The 25,085-nt window shown below is 30.9% G+C and overlaps 1 protein-coding gene across 1 annotated transcript in view; it reads right to left on the bottom strand.

Moving 5' to 3' along the window:
* Window positions 1-14,952: 14,952 nt before the first annotated feature.
* Window positions 14,953-25,085, bottom strand: part of LOC124540775 (irregular chiasm C-roughest protein-like) — a 108,525-nt gene continuing 98,392 nt past the window's right edge. Inside the window, exons 13-22 of the mRNA XM_047118484.1 lie at window positions 23,843-23,988; window positions 23,256-23,409; window positions 20,674-20,912; window positions 19,732-19,902; window positions 19,158-19,273; window positions 18,712-18,857; window positions 18,041-18,214; window positions 17,631-17,737; window positions 16,347-16,446; window positions 14,953-15,285 (exon numbers count right to left, since the gene is read on the bottom strand). Of these exons, the coding sequence (XP_046974440.1) occupies window positions 15,248-15,285; window positions 16,347-16,446; window positions 17,631-17,737; window positions 18,041-18,214; window positions 18,712-18,857; window positions 19,158-19,273; window positions 19,732-19,902; window positions 20,674-20,912; window positions 23,256-23,409; window positions 23,843-23,988 (1,391 nt within the window). The 3' untranslated portion in view covers window positions 14,953-15,247. The remainder of the gene's footprint in view (window positions 15,286-16,346; window positions 16,447-17,630; window positions 17,738-18,040; window positions 18,215-18,711; window positions 18,858-19,157; window positions 19,274-19,731; window positions 19,903-20,673; window positions 20,913-23,255; window positions 23,410-23,842; window positions 23,989-25,085) is intronic.

Consider the following 25,085-nt stretch of genomic DNA (forward strand, 5'->3'; position numbering starts at 1 on the left):
TGGAAGTAATATCATAAGCAGTTTGTTTAATTCAAGATATATTAATAAAATACAATTAAAGGAAATATTTTTCTTGCGTCCAAAAATCGGTATTTGGTGATCACTGTACAGGGTACAATACAAAGTCGCAACGCCAGTACGATAGTCGTACCGAAGTAAGATCTCTTAAACTACGCAACTGATTTTAATGCGGTTACCATGTGTGGAGTTTAGAACTGTTTCTGTTTCTAAATTTTATTTTAAATTTGTCTTAGGTAGGTTAGTTAAGTAAGTAAGTTTTTTTCATTGGTTGCTATTTTTAGTAAATTTTGTGGGAAATTTAAAGAGCGACCTTTAGCACGAATTCGTTCATGTTCGACTACGAATTTCCATCAGCGTCCTTTTTGGTCATTTTAATTCGATTGATTTGAAATTATTTCCTTCTTTTTATACATTTTTGGAAAGCTAAGACGATTATGTTTTTAAAATAATCTGAGGCCAAGTTTCATAATGTTTTTTTTTGTTTTTGATGCATTTTTCAGGAAAAAAAATCTAAATAATATTGAAATAAACTCGTTTTCCGTCTCGCAAGTTTAAATTTGGACCGATAATAATTATTTTTTAAATTTTGACAAATATCCCGTGTTTAATCATTTTTAAAAAACAAAAGAAAAAAACACGTTTTTATTTGATACTTGTATTTAAATAAATTTTGGAAATTACATTTTTGACAAATTTGAAAAAAGCTAAAAAACGTGATAACCCAAATTTTGGATTATGCATATGGGGGTTAAAATTATTGCGAATAGTCACCCCTATCACCTATTAACGGTTATACGTCGAATTACCAATAAGTAATAACCCTGTATAATGCAATTAAGGCTTCTTAATCTTGTAATTTTATTTGCGTGTTTTTCAAGGTCGAAGTAAAATGCAACGTGCGAATGAAACCTCTTGACAAATATCGGATATAATTTTGTCTCTCGTACTTAAAACCGCGCCTTTACGTACTCCTTTTCATTTCTTTTTTTTATTGTGTTGTTAATATAATTACCTCCATGGTCGAGTAGTTCAGTGATTTTCATGAGTATGCCATTCCGAGTCCCAGGTTCGATTCCCGGCCGAGTTGATGTAGAAAAAGTTCATTAGTTTTCTACGTTGTCTTAGGTCTGGATATTTGTGTTACTGTCGTTACTTCTGATTTTCCATAACACAAATGCTTTAGCTATATACATTGGGATCAGATTAATGTATGTGATGTTGTCTCATATTTATTTATTTAATATTAACAATCAAAAACTACAAAGAGTTGAATGACCTTAATATAATGACTAGACGAAAAATATTGATCACATAAAAAAAAATTGTACTAAACACACTCTCGTTGATTTCGGTTCAAAGTTCAGACCTATTGTAATTACAGGTGCGATAGTCAGACTTCCAAACACAATTAGGTTATAATTAAAGATAAATATATAATGACCCTCGTAATTACATTCTAGGGTAATTTTAAAGCAATGACAATCCTATAAAGTTCAAGGTCACGTTAAAGAAGGTAGGGTTTGTATAATAATTGACGTGTCACAGAAAACTATATTTATTAATTTAGGTGCATTTAATAATAGGTATTGTGTTTGTTTTTTTAATGACCAATGGTTATTTTTGTTGATTATTATTAATTAATTATAATGTTTAATTTTTTTTAATATATGATAAAGATTGTAAATTTATTGGATGAGAAATTTTGTAAATTAAATATCTGTCTACAGCTATTATTAAAATCTATGTAAGTTTAATTAATCTGTACTTAGTAACATTTTGATGTACTAGCTGCTACATGCGATTTCACCCGTTTAAAGTATGATATGCTTTATATCGTATGTCAATAAATAAGTTAGAAAATGTATTAAATTATATTCAAAGATAATACCGGTTCCAATGTTCAAAGACCAAGATTAAACCGAGAAGAATCGAGAAGGAACTCAAGAAATTATCCTTTTCCAATATTATATAACACATTACCAATTGTATACATATTATATATACATAATTTCAACTCTACCTTAAAACCTAGATAGAACTTACCCCCTATTTATGTATATGCGTTCGTTCAGACTCTCGTTTCCCATGTAAATATATAATAAAAATAAATAAAAGTAAAGTAAAGTAACAACCTGTTAATTTCCCACTGCTGGGATAAGTTTTCCTCTTCCATTAAGGAGAGGGTTTGGAGCATATTCCACTACACAGTTCCTATGCGGGTTGGTGGAATGCACGTGTGGCAGAATTTCGATGAAATAAGACATATGCAGGTTTCTCACGATGTTTTCCTTCACCGCCGAGCACGAGATGCATTATAAACACAAATTAAGCACATATATATAGTGGTGTTTGCCTAGGTTTGAACCCGCAATCATCGGCTAAGATGAACGCGTTCTAACCACTGGGCCATCTCAGCTCGAAAATATAAATATATGCTATCACGGATATTCCCCGAAAAATATTTGAGATCCGCAAATCTCTTAAACAAATTACCGTCAATCCGTTTTAGTTATGCTAGAATTTTCAAGAAACACTCGCTTCAACCATTTTCTCTTAACATTATTCACACATAGAACTATGATATACTGGTGGTATGGACTTAGTTTTTCGCTCAAGAAAAATTCAGTCAGTGGTAGTTGAGCTTTGTGGAAGCCCATTTGAGTAGGTACCACTCACTCATCAGATGTACTACCAAACAACAATACATAGTATTGTTGTGTTCAGGTTTGAAGGGTGAGTGGTGAGTGTAACTACAGGCACAAGGGATCTTAGTTCCCAAGATTGATGGCGCAATTTCCTGGATCCGGATCCAGTATATTATGGCTCTTATGAATTTTGTTACTCTGATTCACTCACCGTTCAAATCGGAACAAATCAGTTCATAATATTGAACTTGAGTTGGTGGTACCCAAGTGTACAACCACAAACTCTACCAGTCATCATTCCCATTGAATAGCAAATATAGTTATTATTCAAGTATTATAATAAAGTATAAAATTATGATATTATTTTTAAAAGTATTCGTGCTTTCTTGAAATAAAACCGAGAACACCGGAGATGAAATAGCTTTAACGAAATAAAAAGAAATCATTTTACTTGACATCGAAACGCTCCGATGAAACCTATAAAATTTTCAGCTATAATATTACCTTAAGTTAAGATTTCTATTGCTTCTCTTAATTCATAATAATAATATTAATTTATTTCATCCTTTCAAGCAACTATACCTCATTAAAATATACTTTAAATTTAAATATAATATATTTTGTAATTTTAGTGTAAAGCTATGCCACGGTTTTTAGTGATAGTGTTCATTTACTTGGTGGTAAGGCGTTGTGCACGCCTATCTAGTTAGTTGCCAGTGGCGTAAATAGGGCGGTGCCACCGGTGCCCAGGCACAGGGCGTAGACTCTCGTGGGCGCAAGAATTGACAGACAGACTGGGCAGGACTTTTATTTTTTCGTTTTGCTCTCGTTAAGATTCCGCTGAGCCCCTAGTAATCGATTCCAATACAATGTACTTACATGCTAGTATAATTAAGAACATACATCTCGCTCATTTTTTTTGGCAGCGCACGAGCATGTTTGTGTTTTGTGTTTATCGTTAATGGGCAACGCATTTGCAATAGTGCGTTCCAGGGCGCAGGAAAGGCTATTCACGGCATTGGTAGTTACCACCCATTCATATTCCTATCATCATCATCATCAGCATATATCATATTCTACTTCCACACAGTAATCAGTATAGTCGTGTTCCGGTTTGAAAGGTGAGTCAGTGTAACAACAGGCACAAGGGACATAGTTCCCAAGGTTGGTGATGTAAGGAATGGTTAGTATTTCCAACAGCGCCATTATCTGTGGGAGGATTCACCTCCACTAACTAGCAGGTGGCCCATTTATACGTCCGTCAACCTATATCATGAAAAATCACACCTGTGATCATTAGTGACGTCACATACTACTATCAAGTGACAGGAATGGAATACCCGAACCATTATTTTCGGCATGTCATTTGTTTGTTTGTGCAACAGAGACTGTAACCATAGCAACCGAAATATCGGGTAAAAAAAGAAGTGCCGTGATAGCAACAGTTCGGAAACATAACAGAATTTATAAAAAAATCTATACATATAATAAATTTGGTGTGTCTGTAATATTAAAATAACCGCTTTTTTACTAAATACATATATACACGGTTCATATACTAAATAGTTTTCACCATTTTTATCTGTCTGTCTGTCTGTTTGTTCCGGCTAATCATAGCTAATGTATTAAGAAGTTAATTAAGCGACAATAATATTTCTTTTTGTTAAATTCTAAGTCATTGGTATAGGGAGTACGAAATATATATAATATACTAGTTTTTATTGCATTCGCTTAATAATTATCAAAATGTATCAAAAGTAGATAAAGTCAGGTGACCTTAATATGTAGAAAAATATCTAGGTATTCTTCTTCTATAGAATACCTACCTAGGTATTCTTATAACGGTTTAGTAGGTCAACTGGGTTCAACCGACCACTCACCATTCTACCGCCAATCACTCATATTTAGAACAGTTGTCTTCCAGATTGAACGGCGTTTTGAGGAAGTATTTTACATGTTACGAAATCGCAGATATGTAAAATAGATGAACGATTTAAAGGACTCGTACTCAAGAGCTGTTACTGATGTACAGAAAATACCTGCAGACTTCCAGGCAGGATACATTCATATATAAATTGTATTTAACTAACATGACTGTATTTTTGTGTGCGTTTCTTGTCGGTTCTTCTCGGTAGGAATACAGCGAACCGGTGGTAGCTTCACTTAATTGCTAAATGACGATTCAAAAGTGCTTGTAAAAGTCTACTTGAATAAAGTTTATTTTGATTTGATTTGAATTTTTAAACATAGAAACCGGGCTTCAAAGGGCAAGAGACGGATAATGCTACGTAGTATTACCCCATTGACCTGCAGCTGCAATATTTTATACCAATAATGGCTGATTTACTAGTTTAGATAAAAATATATATAACCTCTTTTCGTATTACAAAATAAAAGAATAGAATAAGTGTACAACACAATTGTTATGGCGATAATAATTTCAAGGTCAAATTTAAGTTTTATGGCAATACGAGTAGCAAGTGACTAATTTATAATTAAATATCGAAATCAATACCTATCATCGATATTCACATTGTGCTAAGAAGATAATTTACCAGTCACTTTTTGGATAACATTTTTTGAATAAATACTAAACAATTAAAACATACTGAATATAAGATAAGACTTTATTAAATTGAGTAATTTCTTCCTTTTTTTTTTGATATATCATATTTTTTACGAATTATATATATTTTTTTTTAGTTAGTAAAATATGGGTATCAATAATTTACGACCTACGTGATCAAGTACTATGTACACCGGTTTTCCAATGTCATTCCGAGATCTCAGACTCGATTCCCGACCTAGTCGATCTCAAAAAGTTCAATCAATTTCTACGTTGTCTTGGGTCTGGGTGTTTCTACTTCCGATTTTCCACAACACAAGTGCGTTAGCTACTTACATTGGGATCAGAGTAAAATATGTGATGTTGTCCAATATTTACTAAATAAATTAATTCGTCAAGCAAAGAGGTTTTACACCTATAAGATCTGGCTCGCGCTTTACTTTTGTTTAAGTCTCAGTGTGTTTCGCAAACGGCACAAAGATGTAATTTATGATAAGCGATGTATATATGAGCGGCTCATTACATTCAAAGCTTTAAGCTCCCACGCATAACGCTATCCCCATACATGTGACAAGGTCACAGTGTCAAAGCATGGCCTCCATAACAATTGTTAGGAATTCAAAAGTTTCAAACTTATGAATTAAACACAAATTAGGTAGATGTAAATTGCTAATTTTTTTTTCATTTAGGTCATCTATACTAATATTATTATTATTTTTATGGAATAGTTTGGCGGACGAGCATATGGCCACCTGATGTTAAGTGTTCACCATCACCCATAGACAATGACGCTGGAAGAAAAATTAACTACTCCTTACATCGTCAATGTGCCACCAACCTTTTGAACTAAGATGTTATGTCCCTTGTGCCTTACACTGGCTCACTCACCTTTCAAACCGGAACACAACAATACGTACGTACTGTTGGTAGAATATCTGATGAGTGGGTGGTACCTAGCCAGGCGGACTTGCACAAAGCCCTACCACCAAGTAAATACTAATATTATAAATTCAAAAGTCTGAATATCTATTTAATTTAGACGTATAAACTCCTGAACCAAAATTGATCAATTTTTTTATGAAACCAGCTTGAACCCTAAAAACATGGGTTGTTCATAGCAAATACATGATGATCAACCCCTAAAACGCAAGCGAAATCGAATGTGATAACTAGTTTCAAACAAAATATAAACTCAACATTGTAGAAAATGTTATATTTAAATATTAAAAGTGTTTTTCACTTTCATCTTAGGTATGAGAAATATATTTCCAAAACAAATAGTTTGATGAAAATATCACTTTGTTTTTGATTGAACCAAAATCTTTTTTTTAATTTTTCCTTTAACCATAAATTCATTTTGTAATGGATATTATAATTAATAAATCATTAAAATGAAATCCATAATCTCCGATTATAAAACCGAAGACAGATGACCGCTTGAAACATTATACTTATTGAATAAAAAATATAAAATCAAACGAGTATATTGTTAATACGTCCATAATTCATAATTAAATTTACGCACTTTTGATGAAGATATAAGAGTTAAGGACTGTCGGATATTAACATTAGTTTTGACTTTATATTTACTTTAGTTGCTTCACTTCACTGAGGCGATATGGCTCAGTGGTAATAACGCGTGCATCTTAACCGATGATTGCGCTTTCAACCCCAGGTAAGCACCACGGAATATTTATATGCTTAATTTGTGTTTATAATTCATAACGTTCTCGGCGGGGAAGGAAAACATTGTGAGGAAACCTGCATGCGTCAAATTTCATAGAAATTCTGCCACATGTGTATTCCACTAACCCGCATTGGAACATCGTGGTGGAATATGTTCCAAACCTTCTCCTCAAAGGGAGAGGATGCCTTTATCCCAGCAGTGGGAAATTAACAGGCCGTTCTTGTTGTTGTAGCTACATTATACAATCGTAAATCGACCTTTAAGTAGTCTAATATTTTTTCAATTCATTTTACTGAATCTCTTAAGTTTTCACTTTAAGAGTTCTCACTCGAAAATTATTTTGAATACGTAATTATTTCTTTTACTTTTTAGTGCATATTATTTTGTTTTGAAATAGTTTTTTGTCTATTTTTACCTTTTTGTTATAATTTTTATTTATACAAAAATAATCTCTCTCGTTTATTATTATAATATTTTTTATTGTTATTCAAACATTTAAATGAACCACAAAGATACATTTATTTATCCCAAACAATTCTTTCTTTTGACTCGCGTATGAATACGTGAAGCCATTTATAAAATACACGGATAGCCATTTGAACGAACCGCCTAAAAAAACTTAGATCGAAAATCAACAGCGCGTCGAAAATGTTAACGGTATCCTCGAAAATTCTTCAAAGCCCCCAAAAACCCACGGTCCGTATAAATTCACGTCGCTAGGTAATCTGCGTCGCGACAAAGGTGGAACAATCTTCTCGGTCCTAACATTATGCAAAACTCTTGGTATAGTATAGGAAGCACTATCAAAGGCTTTCAGCAATAGCCTTCGAAAAATCCAAATTCTAAATAAATAGCTCGATTCAGAAATGTCAATTCGTAATTTCTTTGTTACGTTTATTTAAAGTATTATTGTGTCAATTAAGTAACAAATAGTTTGTTAAGTAAAACCTTTTTGTATCATTTTACAATTTATTTTTAAAATGATTATTTTTTATTTTTTACGTGAAATTTGCATTGTCAATCAACGGGCTTATCGTTTTTTTTTTTCTGTTTTAGAATATAAAATCTCACTAAGGGTTTATTTTAAAACATAGTTTAAATTTTAACGTTTTCAATTGATTTTAATGCGAAATATAATTTAGATATTGTTGTATTTAATTGTTATCTTTTAGCATTGTTTTCTGTTTCGAGAGCTTTCTATCCAAATTGACAACCTATTAGCACTACATTATATAATAGCTTATACCTGTTTCTCAATTTGTCAACCAGTATAGATAGACCTATCATCAATATTCAAAAACGCCTGTAACTATGGTCGCTATCAAACAAAGAAACATAAAAAACAAACACAAGTTCAAAGGTTAGGTTAGTGCGCGATTTTGACTTGCATTTGGTTCGAAATCTTTTTATTATTATTTTTACGAGTATTTATTAATCTTATTTATTTTTATTTAATAATTATTATTTGTCTTAGCATGTCTAACTATTAACTTTAATTAAATAAGTCCTCATTTTAATTCCGTCGACATAGCAATTTCATGCATAATTCCCAAAAAGCAGACTTAAATATAACAGACTAACACGCACAGAGATATCACAACAATGAAATTGCGAATAGTCCCCATCGATTACATACATACGTGGAAACTATGTACAATAATGCAAAGTCAATTTTGTATTAATTTATTATATATTAAGGTCACCTGACTGATGACTTTAATGTCAAGGTTTTATTCGTGGAACTGATAATTATGATGACAATACTTGTTAGGGCTTTGTTTGAAGGGCAAGTGAGCCAGTGTAACTGCAGGCACAAGCTACACAACATCTTAGTTCCCAAGGTTGGTGGCACATTGACGATGTAAAGAATAGTTAATATTTCTTACAGCGTCATTGTCTATGGGTGATGGTGACCACTTACCATCAGGTGGCCTATATGTTCGTCCGCCAAATTATACCATAATAAAAACAATATCTCATACAAAAGTTGCAGATCAAGCAATTATCAACAAAAATATTCCTTACAATTTTACCTCTGATATTCCAAAATTTACTAGACTTGTATCCCATATATACTTTTCACGTCATGTCACACGAAGTAGTATTGTTGATATGTTTTTTAACGTGACAGTGAGTCTTTTTTTTCTATTTCTATTTCATTCATTTGTCATTCGAAAGAAGTAGACGCATAGCTAAACTAGTTGCCCCTCAATAAACAAATTTTAAAAATAACGCTAAAAGTTTTTTTAAACTGTCTGAATGAATTTTACTTGATGGCAGATATTCTGTCGCCAAACAGCGGTAGTATTGAGGTTAAGTGAGCCAGGGTAACTATAGGAACAAGGGACATAACATCTTAGTTCTTAAGGTTGGTGGTGCTTTGGCAATATAAATAAAAAATTTAACAAAAAGTAATACCAACTTCAAACAAAACAATATTTATAAAAAAGTAATATGCATTAAAAAGTAATAAAAATAATTGCGTGTTCGACATATTTTTAGAGTCCTCCTAAGTAAAATGAAATGAAAAACATTAGACTATTTAAAAGCCGATTTACGATTATATAATCTAATTATAATTCTTGTTATATTTGGAGAGGAAAAAAAAATACAGACGAATTGATAACCTCCTCATTTTTGACGTCGTTTGAACAGGACTTACCATCAGATGGACTATTAGATCTTCCACCAACTTCCATTAAAAAAACGAACTTTACAATATAACTTTTTAACAAAGTCGCGTTTCATGAATTGAAAACGAATAGAAACATTTCCGTTCAAATGAAACAGAAAACATTTTTTCCGTACCGTTGAAATCCTTATAGCAGAATAACATAAAGAAAAACTTATACGAAGTTGCATACAGTTTTCCATTATTGTAAGAATGGAATCAGCTTATTGTAAAATTGTAGAAATCGGATTGGAAAATCCTATTCAATGTAAGTGGACTGTTTTCTGAAATGAGAATGGGTTCTGTTGAAAGCTCTAAGCGTACTGATTCACTATAAATAGCCTATTTTCGATAAAATTTCACAGTTATTGTTGAATAGTATCTGTGATTTTTGTTAGTATCGAGCTATTGTAGCCTTATCGTAAAAATTCAACTGTTTTTATTTAGTTCGATTTTTAAAATTTTATCAGATCAAGGAAATATTGTCCACATGTGTGCAGAAAATCACATCAGTGTCTAAGAGTTACGTGTTCACGTGCTATCCGAGGCATAGTAATTCTTGTCAGAATCATTGAATTAGAAATTGTTATGAAATTGATGGGTAAAAATTGAAATTAGTAATATATCTGAAAAAGGTTGAATATAGAATACTATTACTTATTTATAGAAAAAAAAAATGTTAATTTTGGTATTGTTTCACATTAATTATTAATTGTGTTTATAATTCATCACGTGCTCGGCGGTGAAGGAAAACATCGGTAGGAACCTGCATGTGTCTATTTTCATTCAAACTGTGCATTCCACCAACCCGCATTGGAACAGTGTAGTGGAATATGTCCTAAGCCTTCTCATGAATAGGAGAGGAGGCCATTAGCCCAGCAGTGGGAAATTTACAGGCTGTTACTTTACTTTACTTATAAATACAAATTAAGCTTTTTAAAATTCAGCGCTGCTTGCCTGCGTCTCAACCCGAAATCATCGTTTAAGACGAACATAATAACTTCTGGGCCTCTTGGCTCATTGGTATGACTATATGTTTAAATTATTATATGCAAGGTTTTTTTTTCTTAATGGTGACTATATGGACACACATATATTCCAATTATTTAAGAACCATTCTTTTGAAAATAGTAACTACGTATACATAACAAAATATAAATAACTAAATAAACAGCGAAGTATTATCAACAACAAGCTAGAAAACTGGATAAAAAAGCGTAATGATTATAATCCGAAGCAAAACATAAATCTATAAAAAGCAAGTTATTCGAACAATCATAACAGAAAATGTGTACAGAGACGAATACACGCTCTATTATAAATTCCAATAAAACTAGAACTAGGTTGGTATGAACAAAACGTTGATATAAGCCAGGAACATCCAATATTTGAAAGCGTATCGTATTTTCATTTGAGAAAAGAAACTTTTTTACTGTCACACACACTAAGCAAAAAATATAGTCCTTCGCGGAACACTCGACAGATGTGACGTTCAAGTTAATATACGAATATTTAGCTAATAAAAAAGTTCGCAACTTACAAAGATAAACCGCAAAGCGTGTACACACGTACGTGTATGTGTGGGCACACACATACGTGTTTTGTTTGGCGTGGAGTCCAGTCATTTGTCGTCACGGCAAACCAGCCGATTTTACTATCACGGCGCGTCAATAAATAAATTTATTGTATAATGTGTAGTAAAATAAGTCAGCTAAATTACTAGAGTTTTAAAGCACTGGCTTGTACACAACACTAACAGCCTATATATTATGAATCATTTATGAGTCAAAACCTCACTCACTTAGAGGTTAATATCAAACATATTTGTCATTAATTAATTATGAGAAAAAATCATTGTAATATAATACTTTTTGGCAGTCTTATTGCAGTCTATCCTTGTATAATTCTTGCAATAAGAATAAATGAAAAAACAATGCAATACGAAAAACTCATTAAAAATAGTTTAAGCTGTTTACATAATATTATTAATCATTCCATACACGGCCAATGCGGCGCCAACAATTGGATACCACTTCGCTTTTGCCTTGACTTACCTTTCAAACTAACAATGTGGCAAAAGTTTGGTGATAAAGTTATAGGATAATATTAAGTATCTTCAACCCAGCAGACTGCAGACTCACGGTAGCACCATGTCAATAGATAATATTTATAGTAAATAAAATGTATTTAAGTTAATATAAATAAAACAAAAAATACATAGGCCAAAGTTTCGTTTTATTTAGAAAAGTAATTTGTACAATTTAACTAACATACATTGTTTTTCTTTCATTTATAACACTCTTTTTCTCTTCTCTATCTACTATCTCACTCCACAAAAAACCATAACCCTAGAAACTAAAGTAGGTCTCAAATCGAAAGCTTTACAGTATATTTATTCTATACGTCTTAAAGATTCATTATACAGCTGAATATTTACAAACGTAATCACACACTTTAATCTATGTATCACAGAAAAAATAATTATACATCGCATAAAAATGTCAATTACAGAATTTGTATAATGTCATGTTAAATTATACAAACGAACAAAATGTTAACATGCACATTATATTATATACACTTTGTAAATAACTGTAATTGACATTATTATACATTATAGAACTAGATTAGTGTTTATTTATACACCAATTATAGAAAACATTTCATTACTATAGAATTTAGTGTAGTTTACATACGTGTAGGATGTTTTAAAAGTAATATGTCTGTTTTTTTAGATAGAACTAAGTATGCTATACACACTAACATTTTAACAATTTCTAATAAAGTTATTAGCAGTGTATAAGCCAATTCATCTATTTACAAATATCTTAGCTCCAAAAAAACTCAATTTTGTGATTTCTAAAATTTATGAATAATTGACAAATACTTTTTTTTGTATATCTGTAATTTCTGATATTCTGTATAATTGCACTATTATATAATTATTTATACGACGCTGTTTTTTACGCGATGAAAATAAAATTTATTGATATGATTTAATGGACAAATAATCACTACACTATACAATAATAATAAGATATGAGAAATCACAAAATTATCTAGTTTTATTTAATAGATAAAGACGGATGAGGTGATTTTAAGCATTACTTCACAAATGCGTATAAAATGTTTAAATTTCTAAAACTTTCTAGGCCATTTTAAAATTGAATTCGTTTCTTTTATAACTTTAATAACAAAGAATAATAAGAAAGACACGATAACAGTAGTCAACATCTTAGAAAGGTAAGTTTTATACATTTATATAATATAGTTTATACAGTGTGCAATGTAATATACATACAATAAAATTGTATAAATATGAACAATTTTGCAAGTTTTATATGCAGAATAAATTAAAAAATTACTAATTTAAAGTAATGTTTAGTAGATCATCTTTTTTTGTAACTATATTGTTCTATGATATTGGTATTTTTGGTATCATCATGAATGTTTAATGGCCAAACTACTCGTAATTGACTCAAATTATACAGATTTAATTTAGTAATGTATAATAACATAACTTTACAAAGAATAAAACGATAACTCTGTATCATACTCGTGTATATACAGTATGTAAATTCGTAAAAAAAATAATTAATTTAATAATTTTAAACATGCATGCCATTAGTAGAAAAAAATCTGTATGTTTATGGACAAGATAGCCATTATCCATACAATCAAATTTTTTAATATAATATCCGACATGTATTGTCTGCCTTTCTTAATTCCAATTTTTTTTAATAAGTTTTAAATGAAAGTATTTTATATCCAGAAGGAATTAAGTGCATATTATTATTATTTTGTGTGTTATATAACTTTTTACATAAAAATATAAAATAAAAAAAATAACAAATTCTTTATATTGTTTATAGAACAGTATAATTAAATTTTGAACATAATACGAACTCATTGATGTATGTTATGTTTGTAAGTCTAATCAGTCTTAGGTCGAAATTTTAAAGAAAATAATATTTTATCTATAGAATAATTATTGAGCATCAGTGACAAGTTATGGTATTATAATTTTTCTAATTAATTTAATAGATGAAGATATATTTTTAATTAAATTCAAAATATAATGGAAGAACAAAACGTTGCAATAATAATATATTGAATAATAATCAATATAAAAAAATGATATTCCTAAATTTTTAAAATAAAATATTTTTTATAATTTATTCACGATATATAATATGGGTTGTGTTACTAAGTTTACTTCACGTGACCTTGCCATGAATTTTCACAAAAGTATGTTACAGTAACGCCTAAGTTATGCACGTAACTCCAATTTGTCGATGTACATGATTATCGTAGTTGTGTGAACACGATCGTTATTGACGGCACGTGAAGCACACTAATACACGCACGTAACTTCACTATGCAATCAAATATAAGCGCAAAGTTGCTTCTGTAATTCCCCGGAATTGTTTTGAATAGAATGAAATTCACATAACACCTCACGTACGTGCGTGACGTAGTCGTGCAAACACGTGCGTTACTAAAAATGTTTATGGGACTAGTAACACATATTCAATTAATTTTTACCAACCAAATTTTAACAGTAATTTTTTAATATTGATATGTAGGTAATGGCACAAATTATTAATCGGAATTAAAGCTTTTTCTATAAGATCCTATGATTTATTTAATTAACTACAAAAATTGAAACTAATGGATGATTAAAGAATGAAGATATATGAATATTTATTTGCGAAACGAATTCTGTCTCTGTCACGCGTATTTATTTTATAATTAGCGAGAAAAGGACAAATCATGTTTTATTACGCGTTTGATTATGTAAATAAAAACGTTTATTTAAGTAATTTATAAATGAATTTTACATTTTAATACCGGTAAGAGATTAATCGTTTGTAATGCGAAACGTTTTAATGATATATTACACGTAAAATAATAATTACAAGTTTATTTTTCTTTAATAATTAAATTATAATATTTCTTTGTTTTCATTTGAGTTAGAAAAAAATTAGAACGATATTTTTGAAGGTGTATTTTAAGATAACTATTAAACGATGTTTTTAAAGATGAAAATTTGTTGATAAGAAGATTATAACAGATGTCGAATGTACTTACCACCTCAAGTGATTAATGAATTTAAGATATAGTATTGTCTATCTTAAATAGTTTTTACAAATAGCAAAGACCAGTCTCAATGGGATGATTGAAAATTGACAATAAATTTACACGATAATATATTTAATTGAGTTAAAACAATAAAATAATATTTTTATTTATTTTCAAATTATGAACTATTAAAAGCAAAATACCGTCTTAATTATATAAACGCAGGCCTTTTTTAAATATAATTTATTATTATACAACAATTAAAAAAAATCTATAAGTAAATAAAAAACATTTAAAAATAAATTTTTAAATTGACATCATTTTATTCAAATTAATATTAATATAAGTACTTTAAATAAAGTACGAAATTGATATACAATTTTTATTAATATCCAAAAAGTTAATTAAAATTAATTATAAGTCCATACTTAACTGTTCGTATCGTATAAAAGTCCACATTTAAAAAAAAAACGATACACTCCTGTTATGAAAAACACTTTACTTCACTAATACGTAACACTGTATCGATTTTGATTAATATTTAATCAACACTATATTACAAGTTTTAGGAACGATTACACGTGAGTCGCTAATGGCTGTTGATGACCATTACCTGAAAGAAAAAAAAGTATTTAACAAATTATTCCAAACTCATTATAATTACATTTATATCTTATAATCTATAATAATATTATAAATGTGAATGTAACTCTGTCTGTCGGTATCTCTTTAACTGGCTGATCAATAAACCGAATTTGACGAAATTTGCTATGAAGCAAACTTTAATTCCAAGGAAGGATATAGTCTAACGTATGACAACCAATCATATAAAACACGAGTGAAGCGGGCGATAAATAGTGTTGTAAAATGGTGTATTATCAACAGAGAATACTCACCTAAGAGATGATATTGTTTGTGTATTATTTATTTCATTTTATTTAAATGCTTTATTGAACATATAAATTATATATGGGACAAAAGGCGGACTTAGTGCCTGAAGGCATTCTCTGCCAGTCAACCTTTAGGCTAATCAGAAAAGCAAAATAAGGCGGTGATTAATAAATAAATAACAATATAAAACAATATATGGATATACTTATATAAATCTAAATAAAAATAAAACATATAATATTTGTGTATGTACGCAACACAGATGCAATCGTTATTCCTTCATCCTCCTAAGCCTTCTGCAATTTAGCAAGACTGGAGAGCTCAGGCGCAAAACCGGCTTAACAGTGCGAAGCATACGAGTGTTAACACTGCTTCTAAACTTAGGACTGCTATAGAGAATTTCTCAGAAGAAAATCTGAATAACTTTCTATTGACCACATCTGGGATTTGAACCCAGGGCGTCAAGAACTGCAGCCCTATAAGGTAACCACTAGATACAACCATATCAGATCGAAAAGGACGTTGTTGTCAATATCCAAATATAACTATATAATTTAAAATATAATAGATTTTTGTCTACTTTTGTAACACTGTATTAGATACATATATAAATATGACACTTAATACTGATACAATTACGTCAAAAATAAACAATTAAAAATCGGTTCAAATGATTATTTCACTTTAAGTAGTTCATTTCAATTATAACTAGTTTGAACGAGAAAAACTAGTTTAAACTGGAATCAAATACAGTCTGTTTAAATATAAATATCTTAAATTTACCTTTCTTAGTAACGGTTGCGTTACTTAAGGATCGATTCGTTGGAGCGAGTATGTAGTGCGAACTCGGCGATTGAGGAGTGGCAGACGAGGTCACTCCGACCTAACGAAGACACAACATAATATATACAATGTATAAACACTAGAACAGATTATTTAAACACTGGTTAGAACGCGTGTATCTTAACCGATGATTTCGGGTTCAAATCTAGGCAAGCACCACTGAATATTCATGTATTTGATTTGTGTTTATAATTCATCTTGTGCTCGGCGATGAAAGAAAACATCGTGAGGTAACCTGCATTTGACAAATTCATCGAAATTCTGTCATATTTGTCTTGGAACAGCGTGGTGGAATATGTTCCAAACCTTCTCCTTGAAGGGAGAGGAGGCCTTAACCCAGCTGTGGGAAAATTACAGGCTGTTGCTATTCTATGTATTGAACGAATATGGTTCGACGTCATATCATTTTTTATAATAACAAGTGAGCTTACTGATGATGAATTGTTATCACAGCCCATAGTTGTTGTAAGAAATATTAATCATTCCTTACATCGCCAATGAACTACCAATATTGGAAACTAAGTTGTCTTCCTTGTGCCTATAGTTACACCAGGTTTGTAATAATTCTATAACACAACTCAAATATACTTGGAAATAACCATACAATGGTTTCCTTCAACGCCAGATAACGAGGTAAATTTTAAACGCATTTTCGACCTCAATTTATTTTATAATTGTAAAAAATCCTTTGAATTAATTTTATATAATTCATGGTAATAAGAAAATGTTTCTCTGTTATATTTCAGATGTGGTATAGATTTTAAGTTCATTTAAACAAGAACATTTGTTTTTTTAGTAACCTTAAAATGACACTAGTCAGTTCAATACAAATAAAGTAAACCCAAATTTAATTAAAGAATACCAACTTTTCTTATTGAAACAATGAAAGTCTCTTGAGTAAGACTTGCATTTCAGTGTTAAGTGTAACTAATTAGTCCAGAGCACATGTAACATCAGATACATGGAGATTCGGCGATTAAGAGATTACCATAGGCTTTGAACTAATCAGTCAGCCCGATGACAAACATGAACTAATCTAGCTCCATGTAATCTGTCTTAGGCATCACATGACCAAATTTTGACGTACATAACATTTTGTAGAAGATAATTTACAAAATTTAAATATGGAAGTGCATGATGTGTCAGGGAGTGGAATCTATATTATTTACACGATGGTATATAATTGGGATATGTGTGTACAGTAGCGATGGTTATATAACTTACCGGAGGCTGTGCACTATCTGTAGACAGAGTAGAATTAGTAATAGGACTTGTGGCACACTGAGGTGATGCAAGACTGGTTGGCGATGTTATCGAATGTGATGACGTACCTAGCAGGAAAAATATAAATTTAACGAACGCTAGTTAAAATAATATCCATGCCTAATATAATTAATCGATAACAGTGCAATGTAAAACACAAAGGGGTTTACAGTTGTTGATACACGAGCAAGTTTTAATTAAAGAAAATAAATCTTATAAACATTCAACAAATTTATTTACAAATGCAGATGGCTTTTATCTTACAATAGTTTTATTAATCAAGAGTGAAAGGGTATTAGGGGTTAGAAGAGTATTTAAAATTGGAACATGCTTATCTAGTTGAACAGATTAAAATAATATAAATTACATACCTGATGGTATAATAACAGAACTTCTAACAGATGAATAAGGCGGTGGCGCTGGAGTTGAGGCTGGTTTTGCTGTGTGTACAGTACTTAAACCAGTTCGTAAGTGTGGATTGCCGTATGTTGCTGCATATCTCACATCTACGCCCTGAATAATACCACCGTTTGGCACACGAGCACCTATGACGAGGAATGAAATATTTTTAAATTGAACAATGATAATAAAACTAACTGAAAATGTTTTCATGTACATGTAATAGCTCTCGGGTTATTTATAACTTAGAAAAATGTAATAAAAGAAATAAGACGTAATCTTCGAAGTATCGTATGTCTTACACTAATATTGTAAATGCAAAAGTATCTCTGTCTGTATTAATAGTAAAATATCTGTTGCACTTTCACAACCAAATTAGTAAACTGTATTTGATAATAAATTGTTATGAAGCAACCTGAAATTCAAAAGAACAAGGCTACATTTTCATGTATAACATCTGATGACCAACCAATAAAACGAGAGCAAACCCGCGAGCAACAAGTAGTTTTAAAATAGATGTTCAAATAAAAAAATATAAAACACAATTTTTTTCACAATAGTAATAAAGATCATTGTAAACGAACAAAGACCGAAAGATTGTGATAAGAGGGTAGAAATAAATTTGTCCACAAAAGGTCCTAACCTTCATTCGGTAAATTATTCAAAGCGCTGCTGCTATCCTGTCGTTTCGTTGCACGCTGCAAAGAATTGCTTTGGGAGCCATTACTTGCGTTGTATTGTACTGAGGAAGGCGTATCTACGCTTCTGGGCAGACTGCCATTAATAGACCTATGGATGAAAAATTACATTAAATTTTACAACCATAATTATTTTGCTGAAACATTGTGCGTCTAATAGATATTTAATTTGATATTATGCTCATACTGCTTTAATAGAAACATGAAAATTTGTGAATTTACGTCAACAATGTAATTTAGATTTTGGTTTCAAACCATAAATAAAAAAAACGATGAATCTGTTACTTCTGTGATATTAGATATAGATATAATTCATTACAATTTACTTTCTGCAACACAAAACATATAAAAAACCTTTTAAATTACTAAATGTATCTTGAGTAATAAATACCTGTTAGGTGTCAGTTTTTCACTTCCCAATGTGGGCGACTGTACTCTCAGTGAGCCTGGCGTGTAGTCGTGGCCGTAGTGGACGTAAGTCTGATATCCATTGCCAAATCCATTTACCTAGACCAAATAAATATGCTTATATAATAACCAAATTCAAATACTGAAGAAAAATCACCGAATACGAATAAAGTCAAAATTCAATATTCTTGATCACTAGTTCAATGGCGTAACTTTGTCTTTATAAAATCTATTCTCAAATTAAAAATGCCAAAGCAAATATATCCGTATTATGTCATGAACGAGCTACTGAACTGATTGTAATTAAAATTATTATTAATGGTGTATATGGATAAGGAAATAGGCACATAAATTGACAGAATCAAACATCATATATGGCTTTAAAATTTTGGTCTTACTTTAACAGAAGACCAATATTAAATTGTTGTTTACCGATCCATAATCTTTTATCTTAAGTATCATAAATGAAGATCATTTAAAGTGAATACTAATTATCTTTAATATCGTAATAAATTATAAAAATATAAGTTTGGAAATAAATCCTATGATTATAATACCTTATAGCAGTCCGAATAGGCGGGATCCGTATAATCATTACTGTATCGGTATGGTTGATATGTGTTGGTTTGATTTATTGAAGACAGCGGTACTGAGCCGGCTAAAGGAATACCGCTCCCTAATTTAGCGTTCGAACATAATGTGCTATCTGATCCAGTGTTAGAATAATCCTGTAAAATAAAGTGTTTATTGGTTTGGTGACAAAATATGTACAACTAGAAATGATTTTAAGAGAACACTGTCGTATGTTATCAAGAATTGCCAAATTTTGCATAAATGACAACTTTTTTTAACTTATATTAGTTCAATTTTGGTGACAAAAAGTTCGTCAAAATACAAAAACAGTTACAACGTCATGCAAATTAAAATAAAAAAGCGAAAGAAATATTAGTAACATCTGAAAAAATATTTTCTTTTTCTATTTAAAAACAAATAGGTTTTATCACACAGCTATTACAAATTAAGAAAACATCTCCAAAATCTTAGATAGAAAATAAGACGCTATATAAAATTAATTTGTACCTATTTGTTAATTGCGTGTTTATGTTAATTGTACAGTCGGGGTAAGAAAAGGTTCATCACCTTAAGATCTATTTTCGTGTGCTCAGTATGAGCGACAATCCGCTTTACCGATCGAGAATGACACCTTGCGTCGCAATAATTTAATGTTTAGTTTTAAAAGGTACTAAGAGCTTAAGAGTTGATAAAGGAATTCATTTGAAAACTGAAGAAGGTTTTCTTACTCTGACTGTACATATTTGACTAACAGGCTAATTTACAAGCGTTTATTAAAACATCAAGAAATTTTTCGCATGTCTGTCATTATTGTTTTTTTATAAATACTTGACGAAACAATATTCTCCGTGACGTCGTAACATTACATTTATAGTCATCACATCTGAAACTTTATCTTCGAATGCTTTAATAAAATCAGTACTTACAATTTCAGAAGTGCCATTCGCTTGTCTCAATTCAAGTTTGAGATCGCTTATGTTTGAATTTCGATCGTTTTCTTTGAAAAGTTCTTCTGCTGTAACCGTTACGTCTGGTTTCTCTGTTACTTGGACTTGTTTACTTTTTCTCTGTTTTCTTTGACACAGAATCACCAACATTATAACAACGGCCACCATTATCGTTCCAGATGTCACCCCAAATAGGATCACCAGTAATGGGAAACTTTCTAAAAATAAAATTGATTTTAACTTAATGAAACCTACGGGCTTCGTGATAATGAATACTCGTTCATCAATTTACTAAATACTAAATGTTGATAATGGAAAAGAGATTCAAGATGATACTATGTGTCTTGTGCCAGAAATTTAAGTTACTCATTCCAAATTCAAACTGGACGACACTTACAATTACTGATTAATGTTTGGCGGAGATAAAATGAAAGAGAAATGAAGATCGCAGATACAGAAAAAACCGTCATATAGTAGTACAATAATAGCAATAGCAATAGCTAACGCTTATCAATTAATTATAAGATTGTCTTAGGACCAAATCTATTCCCTTCGTTTTAACTATACCTTCCTATTCACAAATATATCGCCTCGATTTAAACGGAAATATCCCAATAATCTTTAAAATATCACCAAACAAGGGTGGTTTTACCAAAAAAACGTTAACCTAAAATATTTTCAAAGCTGATAGTGACATATGGCATCTTTTATGTGTCGGGCGTAAAGTTAAAACGACGATACATTTACGATAATGTGTGGTCGTTGGACCCGTAATGGAGCTTCGTCAATGTCTACAGAATTATATTGATGCCCTTTCATGCTTGCGAACTATTATCGAAGATGAATTCAGTTTTTACGACTACCTACGCTCGTCTGAAGAGTTGAATTTCGAGAGAAATAATATTATATATATCACAGAATAAATAACTTTGACAAGTATAATACGTCTATTTAGAATAGTCGCTAAATCCCTTTTAGAAATCATAGAACGGAAGATTTTTAACTTGGCGTTATAAAAGTTATACAATGGAAAAATAAGACGATGTCTCGGGTTTCCCCGAGGGTAATACACAGACGTGGCATGAAGTTTAGATTTTAAAACTGAAATACGTTCTGATTTCAAACATTCAACTTAAATCTTTGCGGCCGGATTGAAAAAGTTCCGCTCAAAGAAAAATGTATCGTACATTTTAAGTTAAATAATGTTTTAAATTTAAATATCATACGAATGTATGTTATTATGTAACTTCTTTTATCTCGAATATTTTTAAAATATTATAATGTAATAACACAAAGTCATCATCCCTGCATATTTTATATCCATTTACTTTTTTACATATTGGACACCATCACGTACATTACTCTTATCCCAATGTAAGTATCTGAAGCACTTGTGATATGGAAAATCAGGAGTAGCGACGATACCACAAACACACAGACACAAGACAACATAGAAAATTAATGAATATTGTTTACATCGAATCGGCTAGGAATCGAACCCGGAACCTCAGATTTGACGTACCCATAAAAACCGGTGCACACACTACTTGACCACCGAGCTCATAAGAATCCTATCTTATAAGAATTGATTGTGTATAAATATTCAAATATGTAAATCAACTTGTATTTTAGTAAACATTTCGCGTATCATCGCAACATAACTTAAAAATGTATCGATCAACTTTATTAACTATGAGAAAATTTGATTAACTGAAAAAATTGTTAGCGGATTAGTGTCCTACCCCCTACACTAACGTAGTTACGCCTCACTCTAGTAAAATGATTGATTGTTATTGCAGAATGTAATTGACATTTGACAACTATGACAGGTGACGTCGGGAGGCAGTGAATTTCAATTTGCCACAAGCATAGAGAATGGATTGAGTAATTCTGAACTAGCTGTGAAGTAAACACATAAAAGTGTGAGAGTGACAAAGCAATCGTGTCGTGTATTGTCTCTTTCGAGTGTCCCGATTGGTTTACGTAACAGGTTTCTGTGTCGAAACACTTCATCTTTGTCATTATCTATATTTGTCATGCATTGACGGAGACAAGCACTGGTCGTGTTGTCAGTTTGTCTCTTTCTAGACTGGTCAATTTTCGAGATTTACTCAGTCCAACATGTCTAGGGAATTCGATATTTTTAAATGAATAAATACAAAACTGAAAAACATTACTCTATTATATTAATAGTTGGGTTAGTATTAAACCTTAAATTAAAAACGTCCTTAAAATTACATCCATATATAATTGTAATTAATTACCATGACTGTATTTTTAAATGTCGAAAAATAGTACCTACTGAATGTCTTGGCGATTCTTCTTGGTATGATATACTTTATAGCTTTGCTTAAAATAGTTGTTAAATGACGATTCAAAGGTAAAACCCTACTTGAATAAAGTATCAGAAGAAAAATATACTTTATTAATCATATTGAAAATTATGTCCATGTCAGTCGATTTGAATAAAGAACTGAATTATGATTCAATTCAATACCGATCGGAACAAATTTTAGTGAGACGTATCTTTAAAATGTTAGCGATAGAATTCCCATACTCACTGTTGGACTTCAATACAATTTCGATCGTATCACTTCCGTAGTCATTGGACACATTGCATTTGTAAACTCCGAAGTGTTTGGTTTGGCTCTCACGGATGGTTAGTGTGGAGTTAACGATCCCGCCCGACTGCAAGTCCTCCAGGAAGGCGTAGTCCTGATTCAAATAGAATATATTTGTAGACATTTTGATTGAATCAAATTTTATTTACATCTGTCCAATAATGATGATAACAAGATCAGAGGCAACGACAATAACCACAGCCTGTAAATTTCCCACTGTTGGGCTAAGGCCTATTCTCCCTTTGAGGAGAGTATGCGGCTTAGTGGAACACATAGGTGGCAGATTTTTTATGAAATTAGACACATGCAGGTTTCCTCACGATGTTTTCCTTCAACACGAGATGAATTATGAACACAAATAAGGCACATGAATGTTCAGTGGTGCTTGAGTTTAAACTTGCAATAATCGGTTAAGATGCACGCGTTCTAACCACTGGACCATGTCAGCTGATCAGAAGAACACGATCAAGATGTGAGAAATGCTATGTTGATTTATTGTAGTATATTGTAGTTGTTTCATCGCTTACTTGGTCATGTATAGTATCGATTTCCTTTCCTTCGAATGTCCAGACGATGTTGTCTATTCTTGGAACAGCAAAAGCAGCACATTCAATATTTACAGTATCACCTTGAGATCCGAATTGTGTGTGATTTGAAATAATTTTCGGAGGACCTAAAACAATAATATTACATACATATAACAGCAATTATATTTCACCCATAAGCTTAAAATCATTAATGAATATTAAAATATATCGAATTATAATTAAATAAAAATACGAAAATTCCGTATGATTACGTAAAAATTAAACATTTCCAAAAATATTCTGGGTAATATTTAATTTATTACAAACACGAGCGTATAATAATCTCATCTTAATTTACAATCATATTAACGTATAATTTAATTATGAATATCGACTACCGGCACTTATTGAATAAAATCATCGTTACGATCACACGAAAACGTTAATTTCTTTCGAAATTTAAATATTTCGAAGGAATAATAAATCAGTTCGGACGTCAAGTATAGGAACATCGACTTACATTTTGTATCGTTTTGATTAGACCCAATTTGTTATTGATTGTGGCATGCTATTTGGAGTAATTTTAAGCAGTTTAATTTCATTCTGTTTATTAAAAACTGTAATCAAATTGAAGATATAATGGAATTTTAATAGACTGATTGAATGTAAAAGAGGAAATAATTTTAAAAACAAAAGAAAGTATAAATCTTATCTTTCTTCTTATCTTAAGCTGAAATGTATAATTGTTTTGGGCGAAATTTGAAAAAAAAAAATAATAAAAGCTTCTTTTCGTTACATTGGAAAAAATATCTAAATCAGTCTGAAAATATTTTTTTTTAGTATTTTCCCGATAACTTTTGTGAAGATATCTTCGTAGGTGTACTTCAAATCGATATATTTGAACAGAGTTTAGTTACAGAACAAGCGTTACGACTACGGTATTTCCAAGACCGAAATTTTATCCATACAAAACCCCAATAACATTATTGTCATCTTAGACTTTTGAGACATGACCGATGACAATATGAGTGTCTACTGTGAGTGTCAGATTCTCTGTCTTACCAACACGCTAAAACAATAATGTTAACTTAGAGTCATGTTTGGTTACAGCTAATATTTTATTAGATTTATGATTTATGAACTCAGTGTCACTACGGATAACAGCGAATTGGCATCGATAGGCAAAATTTGAAACATATCATCATTCTATTGAGCATAGGAAGGAGGTAGTTAATTGAATCAA

The sequence above is a fragment of the Vanessa cardui genome, chromosome 26 (assembly GCF_905220365.1).
Source record: "Vanessa cardui chromosome 26, ilVanCard2.1, whole genome shotgun sequence".
Lineage (NCBI taxonomy): Eukaryota > Metazoa > Arthropoda > Insecta > Lepidoptera > Nymphalidae > Vanessa > Vanessa cardui.